Source organism: Monodon monoceros, unplaced genomic scaffold, assembly GCF_005190385.1.
Source record: "Monodon monoceros isolate NGI ecotype Baffin Bay Population unplaced genomic scaffold, NGI_Narwhal_1 Super_Scaffold_13, whole genome shotgun sequence".
Lineage (NCBI taxonomy): Eukaryota > Metazoa > Chordata > Mammalia > Artiodactyla > Monodontidae > Monodon > Monodon monoceros.
The window spans coordinates 64,635,902-64,660,238 of record NW_021703769.1 but is presented as its reverse complement, the minus strand read 5'-3'; the positions used below and the strand labels follow the sequence as shown (position 1 = coordinate 64,660,238).

The following is a 24,337-nucleotide window of genomic DNA, read 5'->3' as shown; positions in this document are numbered from 1 at the left end:
GTGTGTGTGTGTGTGTGTGTGTGTGTGTGTGTGTGTGTGTGTGTGTGGCGTACACATACATTCATATATACAGATAAAAGTATAGACACATATAACTTCTCGTACAGTATATGTTATACATATGTATGTGCTTGCTGTTTTTCATCCTGCCTTTGAAAGGAAGTTACAGCGCTTCCTTAGCTCATTATGGTAACTCTGTGAAGAGGCCTTCAAATGATAGGGTTTCTCCATCAAGTTCGTGGGCAGGCCTGGCTTCTGAAGGGACAGGGCACAAGCATGTTGGGAATGTCTGCTGAGCAGGACATGGTCCTCTCTAGAGGGTCTGCAGACATGTCTTTGCTCTCCCAGTCTTGCCCAGAAGATTGTTGCAACCTACCGCCTGTGTTCAGAGCAACTTTCCTCCCAGCATCACTATGACTATGGCATGCGTGCTGTCAAGTCTGTGCTCACTGCCGCTGGCAACCTGAAGCTGAAGTATCCAGAGGAGAATGAGAGTGTCCTGCTGCTCCGGGCCTTGCTTGATGTCAACCTGGCCAAGTTCTTGGCTCAAGATGTCCCTCTATTTCAGGTATGTAGTGGTTTGGGACCTTGGCTAAGCACTGAGACTCGACATTCAAAGATGAAAAATTTTTTCGGCACCTCTTCCATCTCCTGACACCCCCTCCATTCTCTAGCCAGCATACCTGTTGCCAGATACCCTCCCCCAAATGTTAAATAATAATGGTAATAGCAATATCCCTAATCCCTGATTTTAATAAAAATAGTTTCACTGCTAGGATATTTGCTGTTGAGTGTGAGTAATTGTTTATATCAAATGTAATTAGTTTTCTTTTGGAATTATTTTAATGCCTATCTTCCTAACTAGGCTGTAAGCTCTTTAAGACAGAAATCTTGACTGTCTTGTTCATTGCTAGTATAATGACTGGAAGACAGCACACACTTATTAAATATTTGCTGACTTTTAAAATTCTGGGGAAGGAAAATCATGTTTAACAGATATTGTTAGAATTTGTAATTGTAGATAAGTTTCGGTACAGGAAAAATGAGGTTTGGAATTTTCCAAGGATTCCTGCTACCTGTAGATCTCATTTTAGAAAAATGTTGAGGTTATGTATCTGATAATTCATCTTTTTCACATCTTGAATTTTTGTTAACAGGGAATTATATCAGATTTGTTTCCTGGAGTTGTTCTTCCAAAGCCAGACTACGAAGTTTTTATGGAAGTGCTGAATGAGAACATCAAAAAGATGAAACTCCAGCCAGTACCTTGGTTTATTGGAAAAATTATCCAGGTTGATTCCTTGTACCCATGTGGGAATGTACCTGTTTACTGTTTGCTGAGGTCAGGAATTAGAAAGAACTATGGTAGATTGGAACTGAACTGACAGCAATTGGAGATGCCTGATTAGAGATGAAGACACTCAACAATCTGTTGTGCCTTCAGTTTTCATTTCCGGGAGCTGACTTTTAAAATCCAATATTTTTCCTATGACCATCTTCCCTGGGGTTTCTTTTTCATCATTTGGGGATGAAACAGAACCTTTCAGGGCATTGGGCTTTGAATTAGTCAAAAACCAACTTTTTTGATTCCCAGTGACAGAAATCCAATTCAAACTGTCTTAGTCAACAAAAGGGAATTTACTCACTTACCTAACTTGGAAAGTACAGAAATATGTTGGTTTCAGGCCTAGTGGGATACAGGTTTTTAGATAATGTCATTAGGAATCTGCCTGTCCTCATTTCTGGATTCTGCCTCTCTCTGCATGAAAAATTCATTTTCAGTTGGGCCCCCAGTAGCCTCACACTTAGATTGTCCCATGTTCAAGCCCAGAAGGAAAAAGAGCATCATTCTTGGAGTGTCCTCAGCAAAAGTCTCAGGATTAGCTTTGAATGGTGCTCATAAAGTCACGTGACCATCCCTGAACCAATTACAGAGATAAGAAGTAGACTATAACTGCCCCACCTCTGCCAGAAGTGGAGGTGGAGTCAGAGCCACCCAAGTCATGTGGACTGGACCATGAACTGGTGGTTCCTCAGGGAAAATCAGGGTGCTGTTACCAATAGGTGAAAGAAATGTTTCTACAGTCTTGACCCTGGAGAACCTTAGTGAAACTTCACACTAATTTCAGGGATCCTTCCCTAGGATCACTTTCTATGTAAAACTGACTTAAAGTCATAAGTTGAATAAAATAAGCCCCAAATGCACTTTTTCTACAGAATCACAGGACAGAACTACAAGGGACCTTAAATGCCATCTGCTCCTGGCTCCTTAAGAACACTGGCATCCAGAGAGGGAACAGATTTGGATTCATATAAACCTAGTTTCAAATCTCACCCCCATCAGTTTTTTGCTGTGAGATTTTAGGCAAGTTCGTTCACCATTCTGAGCCCTAGTTTCTTCAACTGTAAAATGGAGGGAGTAAAACCTTCCCCACAGAGTAATTTTGAGACAAGAAGTACATAAAGTGCTAGATATAGTGCCTGATTACCATATCAAAATCAACCTCACCATCTCCACAAACATCAGAAATATCATCATTTCCCAAAATCATATTGTTATTTAGAATTAAAGGTCAAGGTAGGACCCAGGTCTCCAGATTCTGAGATCAGAATAAAAATTTTTTCCCAACTATTCATCAAATGTGCTAGTCTTGACACAATTCATTTAACTCAATATTGAATCCCAATCTATTCGTTGGGATTTCATAGATGGACTTTTTTAAACTAGGCATGAGCTTTTATTTCCAATATTTTATAATAAAACATTTAAACATGCAGGAAAGTTGAAAGAATTTTACTGAGAATACCCATGTACCCACCACCTAGATTTTATAATTAACATTTTATAATACTTGCTTTATCATTTACCTATCCATCCATCCATCCATCAACTTATCTTACTTTTTTATGTATTCCAAAGTAATTTACAGACCTACAGATGAACTTCTATATAGTTTAGTACCAATTTTCCAAAGCAAAATGTATGGAGCTACCTTCCCTTTTGTATATTGATACCTTGACAATCCATTTAAAGTTATGTGAGGGGGAAGGTGAGAGGCTATTGAATCATAAGTGCCTTTCTCTCTTTTTTCTAATGCACAGTCAACTCCATTTATCTTTATTCAATCTGAAATGTCTTTGCAGTCTACTTGAATGTAAACCTTACTCGATGGTTGGGGATTTTGTTGTTTTGTCCTCTCTGTCTGTAGAACTTAGAACAGTATCTGGCACATAATAGGTGTTTAACAAATATTTGGTGGCTCACTTTTGTCAGTACCTGTACCACCCCCATTGTCCTAATTTACACCCTCTGTATAACTCTCTTCCAAGGTGAAAAATAATGCAAACAATCCTTAAAATAAAAAGCTTCACATATTCCCTTTTGCTGAGAGACTCACAGTTTAAAAGGAGAGAGAAAACATTTCACATTAATATAAATGACCAAAGCATTTGCATTTCAACTGTCATGGACTACTTGTCACAGACAAAACAATTAGAAAATTCAAAAAATGAGCTTCCACTTAGCTGTTGATTCTCAAGGGTAGGGGCTAAAATTACATGGAAGTTCATTTATATTTTACAGCATCGCCCCTGGCTCAGAAAATACATTTTAATCTATTGAGAGTTCCAATCAAGTCAGAATAGCATTTAGGCCTTGAGAAAGGAAATTTCCAATAGAAATGCAGTTGGCTAAAATGACCATTGTTTCCTTTTCCTCTTTAAAAGCAAGTGGAAATGGTGCAATGGAAAGATTAGTGGCATTGAAGTCAGAGAGCCCTGTGGTCAAGTCCCAGTTCCACCACTGATGAGCTTGGGCAAGTTAGTTAGCCTCTCTTGGGCTCAGTGTTCCCACCATTTAAAAGTAGTTAATGATACCTGAGTGGATTAAATGAAATAACTTAGGTAAGTCACTGCTGCTTAGCACATAGATAGGTGCAGAGCAAATAGTATTTCCCATCCCTTAAATAATCTGAGATGCACACATATAGTTATTCATCCAAAAGATATTTAAACAATAGATGACAAATAAAGGACTGCAGTCCTTGTTCCTTGTAGACATCTGACTAATTGCAGTTCTGGGAGGTCTGCAATGATTAACTTCTTATATGATGTCTCCTCCCAGATCTACGAGATGATGCTGGTAAGACATGGCTATATGATTGTCGGAGACCCCATGGGTGGCAAGACCTGTGCTTATAAAGTGTTGGCTGCAGCTCTGGGTGATTTACACGAAGGTAAAACTCGTATCCCTGGCTTCCAGGGAGGACAGGAATCCCCACTCAGTTGACTGGCTCCATAGAGATGATGCCAGGCTGTTAACTTTACCATCCCTGATTTGTGACATTAGAGCCAGGAATAGAACATGGCACACAGAGGTCTGCAGGCAGAGAATAAAGAGGGAGAGAGCTTCTAACAGGGGATTTTATGTGCATCACTAAAGCTGGAGGAATTTTCTCAAATGCTGAACAGTGGCTTCTCCAAAGTTTTCCCAATGAGAGGGAAACTCCTGCCACTTGCCTAAACAAAACTGTTCTAAAAGCAGATCATTGCATGGTTTCTTTTCTTTTCCTTTTTTTTCTTTCCATCCCTTCTTTCCCTCTCCTTTCCTTTTTCTCTCCCTCCCATTCTCCCACCCTCCCATCCACACTGCCTCCCTCCTTCCCTCCCTCCTTTCCTTTTTTCCTTCCTTCAATTTAATGTAAAAGATAAGACCTCAGACTCTTGAATGAAACCCAGACCTTGGGCAAATGACTAAACCTCTCTTTGCTTCTGTTTTCCCAGCTGTAAAATGGGATTGTTGTGATGATTAAATGAGATTATGCAGGTAAATAACCTAGCTCAACAAATAAAAGCCATGTTTATTGCCAGAGAAACAGTTTTGAGGTTTTTTTCTTTTATAAAACACAAGGCTGTGGTTTTGAAAAGCAGTGCCTTGCTGTGCCTGTGTTTACAGGATCCCTTCCAGTATGCTTCATTTTAATATTTTTTTCTAATAACATTGAGTTACTGCTGATTGAGTTACTGTGGAATTTTTGAGTTTTTTGTTTTGGGCACCAACTTGGCCTTAATAACTTGTTATTTAATAACTTGGGCATTTCAAACTTAAATAATAATTTTGGCATTGAATATAATTTAGGAAACTAAATGAAGAGAAAGGAGGTTACCCCATTGTCTTTGCCTCAGAATTCTGCAGAAATGCTTCTTTATTTAGTTTATGGCTCAGGCACTCCAGTTTTTCCTTACTTTGAAGGATCATGTAAAAGTGTGGTTATTTTCTGTTATTAAATACATACAATGTGCCATCCATCAGCCTGTGTATTCTGGTTGGGTCCTGGTGCTCCATTTCTCAGGGGACACTTATTGGGCAGCTAAAGAAGAGGTTTCAGGGCTAAGCTAGCCCTTCAGATAGACAAAAGGAAAGTAACCATCATTTTCCAGAATCTTTTACCTGTCAGCTGTTTCCTCATCTCAAGTCAAAGCCAAGGTTCTAGGGTAGCCAGGTACATAAAGAGACCTGATTATATGGCATCTCTCTCCTTTACTGCCTGAGTTCTTTTAGGCCCAGGCAGACTTCTTTAGATCTGACTGGCACATTTGACTTGTTTGAAATGAGCCTCAGAAAACAATATGGTGAGAAACTAATAGCTATAATAACCTAACAACTTAAGGCTTTGCCTATCCAGTTATCCCAATTTTTATACAGACTGAGTACAAATTTTAAGGACTATCCTTGGATGGCATATTGATAAAAGTTGTTTGGTCTTTTAGATGGCATTATTTCTTGTCCTAATGTTCTGGTGTCACCAGAACTTTTGTAACTTGTGTTGGACCTTCTTGCCCAGCCAACCAGATGGAGGAATTTGCTGTGGAGTATAAGATCATTAACCCCAAGGCTATCACCATGGGGCAGCTGTATGGGTGCTTTGACCAAGTGAGCCATGAGTGGACAGATGGTGTCCTTGCCAATGCTTTCCGGGAGCAAGCATCTACTTCGTCTGATGACCACAAGTGGATTATATTTGATGGGCCAGTGGATGCTGTTTGGATTGAAAATATGAACACTGTTCTGGATGACAATAAAAAGGTACCTGTCTGATATCACTTTTACATGGGTGTGCAATAAACTCTTTTACTGAAGTTAGTGATTGATCAAAACTATATAATATAACAATGGAATATTACTCAGCCATAAAAAGAAACGAAATTGAGTTATTTGTAGTGAGGTGGATGGACCTAGAGTCTGTCATACAGAATGAAGTAAGTCTGAAAGAGAAAAACAAATACCGTATGCTAACACATATATATGGAATCTAAAAAAAAAAAAAAAAATGGTCATGAAGAACCTAGGGGCAAGATGGGAATAAAGATGCAGACCTATTAGAGAATGGACTTGAGGACACGGGGAGGGGGAAGGGTAAGCTGGGACAAAGTGAGAGAGTGGTAGTGTATATATGGACATATATACACTACCAAATGTAAAATAGATAGCTAGTGGGAAGCAGTCACATAGCACAGGGAGATCGGCTCCGTGCTTTGTGACCACCTAGAAGGGTGGGATAGGGAGGGTGGGAAGGAGGGAGATGCAAGAGGGAAGAGATATGGGGATATATGTATATGTATAACTGATTCACTTCGTTATAAAGCAGAAACTAACACACCATTGTAAAGCAATTATACTCCAATAAAAACGTTTAAAAAAACCTGTATAATATATACATTTATTACACTAAGAATAAATGCCCCACAAGAAAGTAACAGTTATCAATTCATGAATTATGCTTTTGTTTGTACTTGTAGCGGGTAAGTTATGTGTGTTTAGAGACACTGTTGTATAGTGGTTAAAAGCCTTGGTGCTGGCATCAAATTGGCCTACTAGCACTACAACTGAGCTGTTATATTGGGCAAGTCACATAACTTCTCTGAACCAGTTTCTTCATGTGTAAAGAGGTAGTAATAAATAAGCGTGTTGATAATTAAATAAGATAGTCCATACATAGTGCCTAATATATGAGATGTGTTTTGGTTATCTGTTGCTGTATTGCAAACTACCTTAATACTTAGTGGCCTAACTTTGCTCATGACACTGTGGATTATAAATTTTGGAAGGGCTCAGGTGGGTTCAGCTAATCCTCATGATGTCAGCTGGGGCAGCTAGGGCTAGAGGAGCCACATCCGTGGTAGATTCTTCACTCAATGTCTGGGGGCTCATTCTTCCTCGTCTTGTCTGTCTCTCTGTAACTCTCTCTGTGTCTCTGTGTCTCTGTCTCTCTGCCTTTCTCTCAAAGAGCATCTTATCCTCCAGGCCTCTCCACATGGCTTGGGCTTATCATTTGGTGGTCTTGGAGTAGTGGCACTTCTTACATGACGGTTAATTTCCAAGAGGCAGGAAGTGAAAGTTTTCAGGAAATTAAGAGTTATGCTTGGAACTGGTACAGCATCACTTTCTCTGAATTCTATTAATCAAAGAAGTCACAGAGCCTGCTCAGATTCAAGGGGGTGGAGAAATAGACTCTACCTCTTGATGGAGGCGGGCGAGGTCACACTGCAAAAGTGTACGTGGAGGGGCTTCCCTGGTGGCGCAGTGGTTGGGAGTCTGCCTGCCGATGCGGGGGACGCCGGTTCATGCCCCGGTCTGGGAAGATCCCACGTGCTGCGGAGCGGCTGGGCCTGTGACCCATGGCCGCTGAGCCTGCGCGTCTGGAGCCTGTGCTCCGCAATGGGAGAGGCCCGTGTACTGCAAAAAAAAAAAAAAAAAAGTGTACGTGGAATAGGAGATATTGTTGCAGCAGTCTTTGGAAAATACATTCTGCCACAGTAAATGTAGTGGCTAAAGAGCTTAGGCTCTGGAGCCAGACAGCCTGGGTTCAGATCCTGTCCTGAACCACTTAGCAGTCATGTAACTTCAGGCAAGCTATTTAGTCTCTCTATGCCTCAATTACATCATCTGTAAAATGAGGATAACAGTATCTATGTCATAATGTTGTTAGGAAGGTTAGATAAATTAATAGTTGCAAACTGATTATAATATTGCCTGGCATGTAGCAAGTGCTATATAACTGTTAAAATAAAATAATATTTATCACCATTTCAAGGAATAGGTCTTACACTGACTATACATCATTATCAAATCAAAATATATTTTCCTTCTGCATTTAAATTTTGCAAGACTAAGAGTGAGTCATGCTCAACAATGGAAGGCCTAATGATCCAAATTATATACATACACTAATAATATCATGTTCGCAATTTTGATTATATAGCATATAAAAAAAGAAGTAAGTTTTATTACACGATATAGACTATGTTATATAAACTAATTGTACACATGTATTGGTTGGTCTTGAGATCAGAAGTATAAAGAGTCATAATCAGTGAATTTCCTGATGGCTCTTCACAGCTCTGAATGAAATCAAACTACTGTCACAGGTATGGGTCTATTTCACTTTTCTTGATTTTCAGAGATGACACTGTTAATGGTATTAGTCCCATAACAGCCGTGACCTTCCTAGGGTTGCACGTAATGACCTGTTCCAGATGTGTTTGATGTGGGTCAGGTAATATATCAGAAACTTTGAAAACCACAATTTAGGATGAGAAGCAGGGAACAATGAAGTTTCCTCTTTTCCCCTGAGAGACCGAGGCCTCAGGCCATCTTATGACTTAAACATCTCACTTTAACCCATGTTGGCAAATGAGAAGCAGCACCACGGACTTGGTGTGTATACTCAGAGGCTGTCCCGTATATTTGCACTACTTTCTGCAGGGCTATGCCTGCTAAACACTAGGACTTGTAATGGTCTTTCCTTCCATTCCAAAAAGGGATGTGGAGATATTCTTGTCATTCTAACCCTGGGCCAGTCCATGAGGGATTCCAAAAGGAGTCTTTGTGGGAAACTTGAGCAAATAAAACTGGATGGGGGTATGCTATTAAATTCCTTCCACTGAGGAAGGAACCATGAAACTTGCTGTAGTCTGATAATTTCTGGTTTCTTCATCTAAGGCTGCAAGTCAGTGGTTCTCTGACCTCCCTATTTAATATTACAGCTCACCACACACAGCATTCTCCAGCCCCTCTTCGACTTTGTTCTTCTCCAAAGCACTTTCATCACTGTATATTCTATATATTTTGCTTATCGTCTGTCTCCTCCGAGCAGAATGCAAACCTCAAGAGGACAGGAATTTTTGTCTGTTTCATTCTGCACAACTAGCATAGTGCCTGGCACAGAATAGGTGCTCAAGAAGTATTTGTTGAATGAATTCAAACCATCTCTGTCCCCACTGATGCCTTTCACTTGCAGATGGAATTTACTTCGTTTGCTGCCCTCCACCCCTCTGCTTTGTACTTTCAGCTTTGTTTAATGAGTGGAGAGATTATCCAGATGAGCTCCAAGATGAGTCTGATCTTCGAGCCAGCTGACCTGGAGCAGGCCTCCCCCGCCACTGTGAGCAGGTCAGTCAGCTTGCAGGGACCCCCTGAGGGAATGTGAGGCCTCACTAACCCTACGCAGGAGGGAAAGCTCTAAAAATCCATAAATGTGATTAAACTCCAGCAGATCACCTACATTACTTGTTGTCAGATTTGTCGTAAAGTTAGTCCTCAATCCACAGTGCTGGTAGGAATCTAAAATCAGGCAATCACTTTGGAAAAGAGATTGATATCATCTCCTAGAGTTAATCTTTCTTATGCCTCATGACCCAGCAATTCTGCTTGTAAGTATTGATATATACCCAAAGGAAACTTTTGCCCATGTACAATAGGAGACATGTACCAGAATTTTCAGAGTAGCATAATTTACAATAACAAACACTTAGAAACGACCCAAATGCCCATTAACAGGAGCGAATTAAAAAGTATAATAAGATCACAAATCGTAGTATTTGTATGTCATTCAAAATAAATGAACTGTACTGACAAGCAACTATATAAGATAAATCTTAGTAAAATTAAAGATAAAATCTTAACAATATTATGTATAAAAGTAAGCCTGTAATATTACATACAGCATAGTGTCCCCTTTTAAATTATTAAAAACAAGTAAATATATATATATTTATGTATGTATATATATATATATATATATATATATATATATATATATATATGCTATAAAACTCTATAAGAAGGAAAGAAATCAAAGCTCAGGTGAGCATGAGATTCAAGATGCTGTTTAACCCCAGGTGGGGAAGGCCACGGGCATAGGATAAGGGAGACTCTATGGTTAGATGAAGGTTATTGTCAAGACCCTAGCTTCTGCCTGGGTATTGGGTTCATGGGCACTTGGTACATTATTGAAAACAATTAACTGAGAAAGGCCATGCGTGGGCCAATGATGAGTGTGCCAAGGATAAGAATTAATCCAATAGTGTAACTTCAGTCCATAAAAAATAAAATAAAATAAAATCAGCCCACATTCCCAAAGGCAATATAAGGGAAGAGAAAGAGCATATGGCAAGTTAGACCAACTTGGGCTCCCACCCTGGCCACACCACTTGCTAGCTGTGTGACCTCTTCCGAGTCACGTAGCCTCTCTGAGCTACAGTCTCCTCATGTCTAAAATGTATACCATAAAGCGGAATATTTAGAGATGAAGGCCATTAAGACTTAGCATAATGGCTGACACGCAGTAGGTGTTCAATAAATGGTAGCCAGTGTTAGTAACAAAGGAGGGAGTGCCTAGATATAACAGAATGGGGGAAAAAAGTGCTAAATAAAATGTTACATGTCAGTGCATGGTAATGTACTAACATTATGGTAATGATAATAGTAGCTTTCATTGATTAAGAGGTTTCTGTGTGCTAGGCCTTTCATTTAACCATTACAACAACCTTATGAACTACATATTTTTTATATTCCTCAATTTACAGACAAGGACACAGAAGTTCAGAGACGGTAAAGAAATTTGCCCAAGGTCACTCAGTTAGTAAGGTCTGGGGCTGGGATTTGAATCCAGGTCTCTGATTCTCAAGACCCAACTCTTAGCACTGGTCTCCACCCTTTCCTGGCAAAATCTGTGCACCTTTCCTTTGGCTTGGAGCTGGTGAGGGTCTATGCCCCGACCCAAGCTCCAGCCTCTTACCTCACCATGACCTCCTACATTTACTTCTCCCCTACGTGCTTGGGAGCCAGATGTGGACCAGGCTGGTCCTCTGTTTGTGCTTGCCAGGTGCGGGATGATCTACATGGAGCCCCATCAGCTAGGTTGGAAGCCCCTGAAGGATTCATACATGGACACCCTGCCTTCCAGTCTCACCGAGGAACACAAGGAATTGGTGAGATCCTCTGGTCCCTTTCCTTCCTGTCCCTCCCTGTCTCCCTACCCCTCATCTCAAAGGTCTTCTAGGATCATTTTCACATTCATAATTACAGAAGGCAAGAAGGAGCAGGAAATTCCCTGACTGTCCCTAATTATCTTGCTTCCTGGCTACCTGCCATTTTTCTGACTTTCACTCCAGGTGGTGGGGATGGGGTGATGCAGTCAATTTCTCCTTTCTCTTCCACCTTCTCCATTACTTCTTGGCTCCCCAGTGGAGAATTCTGGTGCTTGAGAAACGTTCTATTTGATGACTGGAATGTCACCCCTTTCCCCATTGCCTACTAGGAGAAATGCCTCTGGAAGTTGCTCTAAAGATGGACCAGGTTAGGAAGAGCTGTGTTCCTCTCTTCACTGCCACTTCCTGTCCCTGTAACCTAGACTCCATACCTTCTATATTTAGGGAGCCAGAAACAGTTAGAAATTCTCTTAGTGCAGCTACTAAGAGTGTCCATTTTCTTCTTCCCTTCCTAAAAGAGATGTGAATGTTCAGGTTACATTAGCACACACTCAGACAAGGGAAGTAGGAAGGGAGAACCAGTTCTTATGGTGTTTCTGATTCCCTAGGAAAGTTTCCCACTGAAGAAGCCAAGAAAGATCCGAGGTGGATTCTCTTCCCACTGTGGAAACAGTCTGGGGAACTGTGTAGGACAGCCCCTCTCCTGTCACATTTACATACATGTACAATATATATATAGCATGTTTATTTACATGGACACATATCCACATGCACAGTGAGAAACCAATCTACACATGCACAGGAAGCCTTCAGAAACTTCCCAGTGTCCTTAGTACAGTCTAACTTCTTATCGGGCCTCTGAGACTGTGATCCCACCCAGCCTGCCTCTCCAACCTCACCTACCCTCTTCTCAGCCTCAGCTCATTATCTTCCAGCCCTTGGGTCTTGTTTCCATTCCTAGAAAACCCCAGGTTTTACTACCTCAAAGCTTTTGCATTTTTTATTCCTCTTTCTGGAAATCTTGCCCCATTCATTCTCATAATGGATGATTCACTTTTGTCATCCAGGTGTCAGCATAAAGGCCTCCTTCTCCAAGAAGTCTTCCCTGACCACCCTATTAAAAACTTCCTGTTATTTCCCATTGTAATACCTTTATTTGTTTCCTGCTAGTACATTCATGATTTGTAAATACTTAGTTCATTTCCTTGCCTGTTTATTTTTTGTTTGTCTTCCCTTCCCCTCAGACTGTAAACCACGAGGACAGGGACCTTGTCTATCTTGTTCATCATTTATCCTTAGCACCTACCACACTGCATTTAGTAGATGCACAATAAATTTTACTGACTGAAAACCACATATCTGTGTACTCATGTATAGTCATATATACATATAAAGACATCTAAACATTCATATATGCACACATAACTGTATATAATCAGTATCTGTGTATTTATTTAGTGATGACCTACCTACTTACAAAAAAATAACTTAAGGTAATTTACAGCGAAAGTCACAAAGTATAACAAAAGTGAAAAAAACACTAAGAGGAGAAAGTGAGGCAAGTAATTTTTTAATATATTTTTTATTAGAGTATAGTTGCTCTACACTGCTGTGTCAGTTTCTGCTGTAGAGCAAAGTGAATCATCCAGACATATACATATATGCCATATTTTTTGGACTTCCTTCCCATTTATGTCACCACAGACTGTTGAGTAGAGTTCCCTGTGCTATGCAGTAGGTTCTCATTAGTTATCTGTTTTAAATTGGGTGGGGAGCAGAGCCAAGAGACAACAATTAACATACCCACCAATAAGTATGTACATACATACATACGGGGAATTACTGAAAATGAGCCTGAAATTCCCTGTGGCCACTTTCTACAGGAGACCTGCCTTATAAATGCCAGTCAGTCATTTGCAAATCAGTGGTTTAGAATTCCTAACATTTTTTTTTTATAGAAACAAAGGCAGATACTGTGGCTGGGACCTAAAACTATTTCATGCATCCCGTAGCTGACCCATAGTGGCTCCAAGCTTCAGCTTAGTGGAATGGGAGGGGTGGGGAATGGCCAGTGGGCTGCACAGTCCATTAAATAGGAAGCTGGGCGCATCTGTCTTGGTGCCTGTGGACTTTCCTCAGTACACCTAGACTCGAAAGTAATCAGCAGTCTTACCAACATTTCCAGCCTCCTCGAGGTGTACCAAGCTCTTGGTCTTAAACACACTTTTTAATAATGTCAAATCTCACTTTCTACTCTTAGGTCGATGACATGTTCATGTGGCTTATCCAGCCCTGCCTGGAATTTATTCACCTTCAGTGTAAGTTTGTGGTCCAAACATCTCCCATCCACCTTGCCTTCTCAATGATGAGACTGTACTCCTCTCTGCTAGGTAAGTACTACCCTACAGTTCTTAAGCCAAATGAGCGTATGGTGCGCCTCGGCCATTTCTTCTGCTCCCACCCCTATTATTCCTCCATGAGTTACAATGAGACCAGCATTTTGGTCTAGAACCAGCAAGTCTTTTGAGTGTAGATAGTAGAGTTTGGTGGAAAGAGTCCATATAGTTTGGCTTGATCTTACATTGACTTCCTGGGTATTCTTGTGCAAATTAGCCCATTCTTCCTCAGTATTAGATTCCTCATCCACACAATGGGGATAATAATTCCTGTTCCTCTTTACCTAACAGGGAGGGATATCCTGGAGGAAAATGAATTTAGATGACATATGTAAGTGTATATCAGGAAAAAAAAGATTCTGAAAAGAATAAGATAGGAAGTTTTTCCATTTTAAGAAAACTTATATTACAAAAATCTGAATTCATAAAACACATAGATACACTATAAAAAAACTGATCACATTAGTCTCCAGAACTAGGGAACTTCTCCAGGACATGGAGAACCATTGGTTTAAATGTCCTGGAGAAGTTCTCTATAACCATTTCACATAAATCAAATTTTACAGGATTCTATTGGAAATGACAAAAGATGTGTTAACTTGGAGAACTTTTATTGGATGCCATTTCTTTCTCAAGATAATACATAATTCAAACTGAAGGTGCATCTTCTTACAGCTTCTGCTACATGAACATATTTTCTCAGCCCATTTCTTCCAAAGGCATTATAGATGTAGATTAAAAAAAAAAGTAACATGGGAAACTTGAGTGGAGACTTTCTCTAGCTAAATATTATTTGATTTTCTAAAATTAAAATTACAGGCAATATTTTTAGAAGCACACTAATTCATACAATATCATATGTTTGTATTTTTATTTGTAAATTTTACATACTTTCCCAAGCTCCTTTCACTATCCTTGTGTAGTATCTCCTCCAGGAAAGAAAGCACCAGCATGAGAAGTGAACTTATTGTCCACAGTCTTGAGTAACCTCATCTCTTGCCTTCCTGAATCTATAGCTATGAATCGTCTCAGGACTGCTCAAATACACACAACTACTAAAAATGGGGGACTGAAAAAAAAAAAAAAAAAAATGGGGGACTGGGTTTGAATGCACACATATTTGATTTTGGGGCTATAACTTTTTACTCTGTCAGTGTTAAAATGCAAGAACATGGTAGCTGTGATTAACAAGGACTTGAGATAAGGAACACCGAATGCATTTTTAGCCTTTTATTTTGAAATAATTTTAGACTTAAAGAAAAATTGCTGAAAGAATGTAGAGTCACACATACCCTTTACCGAGATTTCTTTAATGTTAACATCTTACATAATGAAGGTACAATTATCATAATAAGGAAGCTAACATTGATACTATACTGTTAACTACACTTTATTTGAATTTCACATTTTTCCACAAATGTTCTTCTTCTGATCCAGGATCCAATTCAGGATGCCACATTGTGCTTAATTGTTGTTATCTCTTTGGTCGCCTACAAGCTATGACAGTTCTTCAGTCTTTCCTTATATTTCATAACCTTTTCACATGATGAAGACTGGCCAGTTATGTTATAGGATGCTTCTCAATTTAAGTTTGCCTCATATTTTCTCATAATTAGATTGAGATTGTGCTTTATTAAAAAATTTAGGTATATTTGGTTTACAATATTATATGTTTCAGGTGTAAAACGCAGTGATTCACAATTTTTAAAGATTATATTCCATTAAAGTTATTATAAAATACTGGCTATATTCCCTGTGTTGTACAATATATCCTTGTAACTTATTTGTTACATACATAGTAGTTGGTACTTCTTAATCACCACACATTGTCTTGCCCCTCCCCTGTCCCTCTTCCCGCTGGTAACTACTAGTTTGTTTTCTATATCTGTAAGTCCATTTCTTTTTTGTTATCTCCACTAGTGTGTGGTAATTTTTAGATTCCACGTATAAGTGATAACAGGCAATATTTGTCTTTTTCTGTCTGACTTATTTTACTAAGCATAATAACCTCCAAGCCCATCCATGTTCTTGCAAATGGCAAAATTTCATTCATTTTCATGGCTGAGTAGTCCATCTTCTTTAATGATTCATCTGTGGATGGACACTTAAGTTGCTTCCATATCTTGGCTATTGTAAATAATGCTGCTATGAACATTGGGTGCATGTATCTTTTTGAATTAGTGTTTTTGTTTTTTCAGATATGTGCCCAGGAGTGGGATTGCTGGATCACATGGCAACTCTATTTTTAGTTTTCTGAGGAACCTCCACACTGTTTTCCACAGTGGCTGCACCAATATACATACCTGCCAGCAGTGTACGAGGGTTGCTTTTTCTCCACATCCTCACCAACATTAGATATTTGTGGTCTTTTTGATGATAACTATTCTGACAGGTGTGAGGTGATACCTCATTATGGTTTTCATTTGCATTTCTCTGATGATTAAAGATGTTGAACAGGGCTTCCCTGGTGGCGCAGTGGTTGAGAGTCCGCCTGCCGATGCAGGGGACACGGGTTCGTGCCCCGGTCTGGGAAGATCCCACATGCCTTGGAGCAGCTGGGCCTGTGAGCCATGGCCGCCGAGCCTGCGCATCTGGAGCCTGTGCGTCCGGAGCCTGTGCTCCGCAACGGGAGAGGCCACAACAGTGAGAGGCCCACGTACCGCAAAAAAAAAAAAAAAAAAAAAAAAGATGTTGAACATCTTTTCATGTGCCTGTTGGCCATCTGTATCTCTTCTTTGGAAAAATGTCTATTCAGATCTTCTGCCCATTTTTAATCAGGTTGTTTGTTTTTTTGTTGTTGATTTATATGACCTGCTTATGTATTTTAGATATTAACCCCTTATCAGTCATATCATTTGCAAATATTTTCTCTGATTCAGTAGGTTGTCTTATCATTTTGTCCATGGTTTCCTTTGATAGGCAAAAGCTTTTAAGTTTAATCAGGTCCCACTTGTTTAGTTTTGATTTTGTTTCCTTTGCCTTAGGAGACAGATCAAAAAAATATTGCTACGATTTATGTCAAAGAGTGTTCTGCCTATGTTTTCTTCTAGGAGTTTTATGGTTTATGGTCTTACATTTAGGTCTTTAATCCATTTTGAGTTTATTTTTTGCGTATGGTGTGAGAAAATGTTCTGATTTTATTCTTTTACATATAGCCGTCCTATTGTCCCAGCACCACTTACTGAAGAGACTGTCCTTTCTCCATTATATATTCTTGCCTCCTTTGTCGTAGATTAATTGACCATAAGTGTATGGGTTTATTTCTGGGCTCCCTATTCTGTTCCACTGGTCTATATTTCTGCTTTTGTACCAGCACCATACTGTCTTGATTACTGTAGCTTTGTAGTATAGTCTGAAGTCTGGGAGCATGATGCCTCCACCTCTGTTCTTCTTTCTTAAGATTGCTTTGGCTGTTAGGGGGTCTTATGTGTTTACATACAACTTTTAGAATTATTTGTTCTAGTTCTGTGCAAAATGCCTTTGATATTTTGATGAGGATTGCATTGAATCTGTAGATTACCTTGGGTAGCATGGTCATTTTAACAATATTAATTCTTCCAATCCATGAACACAATATATCTTTCCATCTGTTTGTGTCGTTTTCAGTTTTTCATCAGTGTCTCGTAGTTTTCCGAATATAGGTCTCTTACTTCCTTATTTAGATTTATTCCTAGATATTTTATTCTTTTTGATGCAATGGTAAATGGGATTCTTTCCTTAATTTCTCTTTATAATAGTTTGTTTTCAGTGTATAGAAGTGCAACCAACTTCTGCATATTAATTTTATTAATTTTGAATCCTGCGATTTTACTGAATTTACTGGTGAACTGTAGTAGTTTTTTGGTGATGCCTTTAGGATTTTCTATATATAGTATCATGTCATCTGCAAGCACTGACAACAAGAACAACAGCATCAACAACCAAAAGAACAAGTGTTGATGAGGATGTAGAGAAATTGGAACCCTTGTGCACTGTTGATGGAAATGTAAAATGGTACAGTTGCTATGGAAAATAGTTTGTCAGATCCTCAGAATTAAAGATAGAATTACCAGATGACTTAGCACTTCTGCTTCTGGTATATATACAAAGGAATTGAAAGTAGGGACATAAACAGATATTTGTACACCCATGTTCATAGCTGCATTATTCACAGTAGCCAAAGGTGGAAGCAACCCAAGTGTCCATCAACCAATGAATGGATAAATAGATCAAGTATATACATATGGTGAAATATTATTCAGCCTTAAAAAAGGAAGGAAATTCTGGGGAGTTCCCTAGTGGTCTAGTGGTTAGTGTTTGGTGCTTTCACTGCCGTGGCCTGGGTTCAATCCCTGGTTGAGGAACAGAGATTCCACAAGCCGCATGGTGCGGCCAACATAAAAAAAAGAAAGAAATTCTGATACATGCTGCAACATGGATGAACCTTGAGGACATTATGCTAAGAGAAATAAGCCAGTCAGAAAAGGCTATACGATTTCACCTCTAAGACATATCTAGGTTAGTCAAATTTATAAAGACAGAAAGTAGAATGCTGTTTGCCAGGCCGTTGGGGAGAGGGTAATGAATTAGTTTCAGCTTTGCAAGATGAAAATAGTGCTGGATATGAATAGTGGTGATGGTTGCACAACAACATGAATGTATTTAATACCACTGAACTTTAAAATGGTTAAGATGGTAATTTTTATGTTATGCATATCTTACCACAATAAAAAAAAATTTTTTTAATGTATGTGGATAAAGGACCTGGCAGGTGATGCCATTCAACCAGTATCAATCCTCTTCCCAGGCCCCTCACAGACAAAACTGCCCAATTCATATCTATTGCGCTCTGCAGCTTTTCCTGAGATTCCTTTTCTTGCTTTTAGATGAAATCAGGGAAATAGAAGAGAAGGAAAGTGAATTATTTGAAAGCCTGACAAGCCAACAGATCTTCCTCTGGCTGCAAGGTCTCTTCCTTTTTGCCTTGGTGTGGACCGTGGCCGGCACCATCAACGCAGACAGCAGAAAGAAATTTGATCTGTTTTTCCGCAACCTCATCATGGGTATGGATAATAACAACCCAAGACCCAAAAGTGTCAAACTCACCAAAAACAACATCTTTCCAGAAAGAGGTAACTTAGTACCTGTTTGTTTTGTCTTACTGTAGTGGTTTGGAGCATATGTTCCAAACCCAACCAAAATGTGTGGCCCACGTGAGGCCTTTACAAAAGTCAGGAAAGATTTTGTAGCTTGCCTGAGAGGGTTCACTTCTTCAGAGCTGGCCCATGTATGTAGAGATGGGTGACCCTGAAGTCAGGGTTTTATGGGTTATTTTAACTACTAATTTTTAATTTAGAAAAAGCTGATATAACTTTTTTTTTAATTACCCATAATCTCATCACTCTAACAGGCCCCAGGGAACAGCATGAGAAATATAGCCACTTTTTTTTCTTACGCCCTTCTAGTCCTGTTCTATGTGTATACACGTCATATCATGGTGATTATGGTATTAACATTTCCTTTCATTTTTTCATTGTAATCTAATATATTAAAATATTTATAATTTTGCTACATACATTATCTTCAGAATGATTACTTTAACGATGTATTAATATTCTTATATGTGTGACATCATTCATAAAAAGATTGAAAGATGTTTGTTTTCTTTTAAGTAGCTTTTACTGCTTTTTTTCTTACCACCCAAGTAATACATTACAGCAAATTTAGAAAATACAGAGAAAGGAATAGAAGAAAATAAATATCAATGGTAATCCCACTATCCAGAAATAATCACTTTTTATATTTTTCCTTCCAGTTTTTTTCTGTATTTCTATAGCAAAAATGGGATCATACTATATATACATTCCAAATAGTTTTACATTTTTTTAATTATGAAAAAGCATATGATGGGCCCATGAGGGAACTCCCTGGGGTGATGGTAATGTTGTATATGTTGAGAGAGATTTGGGTTACACAAATACATGCAATTCTCAAAACTCAGTGAATGAACACAAGACTTGTGCATTCCATTGTATGCAAATTTTTTAGCAAATGAAAAAACATAAATATTGAACAGTTAATGGTATACATGCCAAAGTATTTATGAGGAAGTGTATATATTTTCTTTGAAATGTGTCAAAAAATAAGATGCCTTAATTGATGGATGGAGGGATGAACAGGTATGTGATAAAACAAGTGAAAAACTAATGGTAAAATCTAGGAGATGGGTATACAAATGTTCACTGTACAAGGTTTTCAGTGTTTCTTTATGTTTGAAACTTTACATAATAATAAAAAAAAAATGAATGAGCAAGTAGTTGCCGTTGTCCCCCTAAACACACACTTTCTCCAGCACACCTGGCACACTTCAAATATGTGATACATGGTTATCTGTCAGATGAACTGCATGGGGGCCTTGTACCAATCCCCTTGTTAGATGGTAGTACATCCATTCTTTTTTTTTTTTTTGCGGTACGCGGGCCTCTCACTGTTGTGGCCTCTCCCACTGTGGAGCACAGGCTCTGGACGGGCAGGCTCAGCGGCCATGGCTCATGGGCCCAGCCACTCTGCAGCATGTGGGATCTTCCTGGACCGGGGCACGAACCCGTGTCCCCTGCATCAGCAGGTGGACTCTCAACCACTGCACCACCAGGGAAGCCCCATTCTTTTTTTTTTCCTCTGTTTTTTTAATTCAAAAGATTTTCTTTTTCTATTTTTTTTTCATTTTTATTTTTATTTATTTATTATTTTTTTGCGGTATGCGGGCCTCTCACTGTTGTGGCCTCTCCCGTCGTGGAGCACAGGCTCAGCAGCCATGGCTCACGGGCCTAGCTGCTCCGCGGCATGTGGGATCTTCCCGGACCAGGGCACAAACCCACGTCCCCTGCATCGGCAGGCGGACTCTCAACCACTGCGCCACCAGGGAAAGCCTATGATGCTTTTAATGCATTGTTCGATTTGATTTGCTAATATTTTGTTGAGGATTTTTGCATCTATGTTCATCAGTGATATTGGCCTGTAATTTTCTTTTTTTGCGATAACTTTGGTTTTGGTATCAGGGTGATGCAGGCCTCATAGAATCAGTTCAGAAGTGTTCCTGCCTCTGCAATTTTTTGGAATAGTTTGAGAAGGTACGTGTTAACTCTCCTCTAAATGTTTGGTAGAATTCACCTGTGAAGCCCTCTGGTCCTGGACTTTTGTTTGTTGGGGGTTTTTAAATTACTGATTCAACTTTATTACTGGTAATTAGTCTGTTCATATTTTCTATTTCCTCAAGGTCCAGTCTTGGGAGATTGTACCTCCCCAAGAATTTGTCCATTTCTTCTGGGTTGTTCATTTCTTTGGCATATAGCTGTTCATAGTAGTTTCTTATGATCATTTGTATTTCTGTAGTGTCGGTTGTAATTTCCCCTTTTTCATTTCTGATTTTATTGATTTGGGCCTTCTCCCTTATTTTTCTTGATGAGTCTGGCTACAGGTTTATCAATTTTGTTTATCTTTTCAAAGAACCAGCTTTTCGTTTCATTGATCTTTTCTAATGTTTTTTAGTCTCTATTTCATTTATTTCTCCTCTGATCTTTATGATTTCTCTCCTTCTACTGACTTTGGGTTCACTTATTCTTCTTTCTCTAGTTCCTTTAGTTGTAAGGTTAGTTTGCTTATTTGAGATTTTTCTTGTTTCCTGAGGTAAGATTGTATTGCTATAAGTTTCCCTCTCAGAACTGCTCTTGGGCTTCCCTGGTGGCGCAGTGGTTGAGAGTCCGCCTGCTGATGCAGGGGACACGGGTTCATGCCCCGGTCTGGGAGGATCCCATATGCTGCGGAGCAGCTGGGCCCGTGGGCCATGGCCGATGGGCCTGCGCGTCTGGAGCCTGTGCTCCACAACGGGACAGGCCACAGGGGTGAGAGGCCCATGTACCGCAAAAAAAAAAAAAAGAACTGCTCTTGCTGTATCCCATAGGTTTCGGATCATTGTTTTTTCATTTTCATTTGTGTCTAGGTATTTTTTTATTTCCTCTTTGATTTCTTCAGTAATCCATTGGTTGTTTAGCCTCCACGTATTTGTGATTTTTGCAGTTTTTTTCTTATAGTTGATTTCTAGCCTCATAGTTCTGTGGTCGGAAAAGATACTTGATATGATTTAAATTTTCTTAAATTTACTGAGGCTTTTTTGTGGCCTAGCCTGTGATCTGTCCTGGAGAATGTTTCATGTGCACTTGAAATTATGTATATTCTGCTGCTTTCAGATGGAATGCTCTATGTATATCAATTAAGTCCGTGTGATCAAAGGTGTCATTTAAGACCAGTGTTTCCTTATAAATTTTCTGTCTGGATGATCTGTCTATTGATGTAAGTGGGGTGTTAAAGCCCCGACCCCACTATTATTGTGTTACTGTCAATTTCTTCTTTTATGTCTGTTAATATTTGCCTTATATATTGAGGTGCTCCTATGTTGGGTGCATATATGCTTACAATTGTTATATCTGCTTCTTGGATTGATCCCTTTATCATTATATAGTATCCTTCTTTGTCTCTTGTAACAGACTTTATTTTAAAGTCTACTTTGTCTCATATAAGTATTGCTACTTTTGATTTCCATTTGCACAGAATACCTCTTTGCATCCCTTCACTATCAGTCTGTGTGTGTCTCTATATCTGACGTGAGTCTCTTGTAGGCAGCATATATACAGGTCCTGTTTTTGTATCCATTCAGCCACTCTATCTATGTCTTTTGGTTGGAGCATTTAATCCATTTACATTTAAGGTAATTATTGATATTTATGTTCATATTGCCATTTTATTATTTTTCTTCTTTTTTTCTCTTCTCTTAAGATTTGATGACTATCTTTAGTGTTATGTTCGGATTCCTTTTTCTTTTTTGTGTGTATGTCTATTTTAGATTTTTGGTTTGTGGTTGTTATTATGAGGATTTTATATGGCAGTCTGTATATGTGTGTGTGTATTGGTGTGTGTGTGTATAAGTTGCTGATCTCTTCATTTCAAATGCATTTTTAAAACCCTGCATTTGTACTCTTCTCCGCTCCCAATTACTATTTTTGATATCATATATTTACATCTAATTGTTTTCTGTATCTCTTAACTGCTTATTGTGGGTATAGATGATTTTACTACTTTTGACTTTTAACCTCCCTACTAGCTTTGTGTGTGGATGATTTCCTACCTTTACTGTAGGTTTGCCTTTACTGGTGACCTTTTTCATTTTATAATTTTCTTGTTTCTAGTTGTGGCCTTTCCTTTTTGCCTAGAGAAGTTCCTTTAACATTTGTTATAAAGCTCATTTGGTGGTGCTGAACTTTTTTAGCTTTTGCTTGTCTGTAAAGCTTTTGATCGCTCCATCAAATCTGAATGAGAGCCTTGCCAGGTAGAGTATTTTTGATTGTAGGTTTTTACCTTTCATCACTTTAAACATATTGTGCCACTCCCTTCTGGCCTGCAGAGTTTCTGCTGAAAAATCAGCTGATAGACTTATGCAAGTTCCCTTGTATGTTACTTGTTGCTTTTCCCTCACTGCTTTTAATATTCTCTCTTTATCTTTAATTTTTGTCTTTTTGTTTGTTTGTTTGTTTGTGGTACGCGGGCCTCTCACTGTTGTGGCCTCTCCTGTTGCGGAGCACAGGCTCCGGATGCGCAGGCTCAGCGGCCATGGCTCACGGGCCTAGCCGCTCCACGGCATGTGGGATCTTCCCGGACCAGGGCATGAACCCGCGTCCCCTGCATCGGCAGGCGGACTCTCAACCACTGCACCCCCAGGGAAGCCCAGGTTCTTTTTTTTTAATAGATTTAATTAACTAATTTATTTATTTATTTTTGGCTGTGTTGGGTCTTTGTTGCTGCGCATGGGCTTTCTCTAGTTGTGGCAAGCGGGGACTACTCTTCATTGAGGTGCACAGGCTTCTCATCGCGATGGCTGCTCTTGTTGCGGAGCACGGGCTCTAGGCACATAGGCTACGGTAGTTGTGGCGCGTGGGCTCCAGTAGTTTTGGCACGTGGGCTTCAGTAGTTGTGGCTTGCAGGCTCTAGAGCGCAGGCTCGGTAGTTTTGGCGCGTGGGCTCCAGTAGTTTTGGCACATGGGCTTCAGTAGTTGTGGCTTGCAGGCTCTAGAGCGCAGGCTCAGTAGTTGTGGTGCATGGGCTTAGTTGCTCCACAGCATGTGGGATCTTCCTGGACCAGGGCTTGAACCCATGTCCCCTGCATTGGCAGGTGGATTTTAACCACTGCGCCACCAGGGAAGCCCTTTTCACAGGTTCTTATTGGCCTGTTGATGTTCTTTTTTGTAATGTTCTATCATAGTTTTATTTTTAACAGACTATGTCTAGATATAGGTATTCTTTTGTTTATTTTTCCTAGAACATGATGAGTCCTTTCAGTCATCAAGGGAAAGTTTTAGTCTCTGGCTTCCATATCTATCATCTCCTCTTTCCTTATTTTTGTGTTTTTGCCCTTTTTTATACCGATTATTCATTTTAATATGATTCACCCACAACTTCAATTATGCTTTTACTGCCTTGAGTGATTTTAATTCTGCTATGTGTCTTTTGTTTCCTCACTATCCTTTCTTAGTGTATGATTAAAAGCACGGGCCATAGGGGCTTCCCTGGTGGTGCAGTGGTTGAGAGTCTGCCTGCCGATGCAGGGGACATGGGTTCGTGCCCCGGTCTGGGAGGATCCC

The 24,337-nt window shown here is 39.5% G+C and overlaps 1 protein-coding gene across 2 annotated transcripts in view; it reads left to right on the top strand.

The window, feature by feature from the left end:
* DNAH3 (dynein axonemal heavy chain 3) overlaps positions 1-24,337 on the top strand; it is a 196,863-nt gene that overhangs the window by 97,466 nt on the left and 75,060 nt on the right. For both annotated transcript variants that reach the window (XM_029220957.1, XM_029220958.1), the window contains 8 exons: positions 349-568; positions 1,158-1,292; positions 4,124-4,235; positions 5,844-6,085; positions 9,351-9,451; positions 11,166-11,271; positions 13,532-13,661; positions 18,533-18,778. In XM_029220957.1, coding sequence (XP_029076790.1) covers positions 349-568; positions 1,158-1,292; positions 4,124-4,235; positions 5,844-6,085; positions 9,351-9,451; positions 11,166-11,271; positions 13,532-13,661; positions 18,533-18,778 — 1,292 coding nt within the window. The remainder of the gene's footprint in view (positions 1-348; positions 569-1,157; positions 1,293-4,123; positions 4,236-5,843; positions 6,086-9,350; positions 9,452-11,165; positions 11,272-13,531; positions 13,662-18,532; positions 18,779-24,337) is intronic.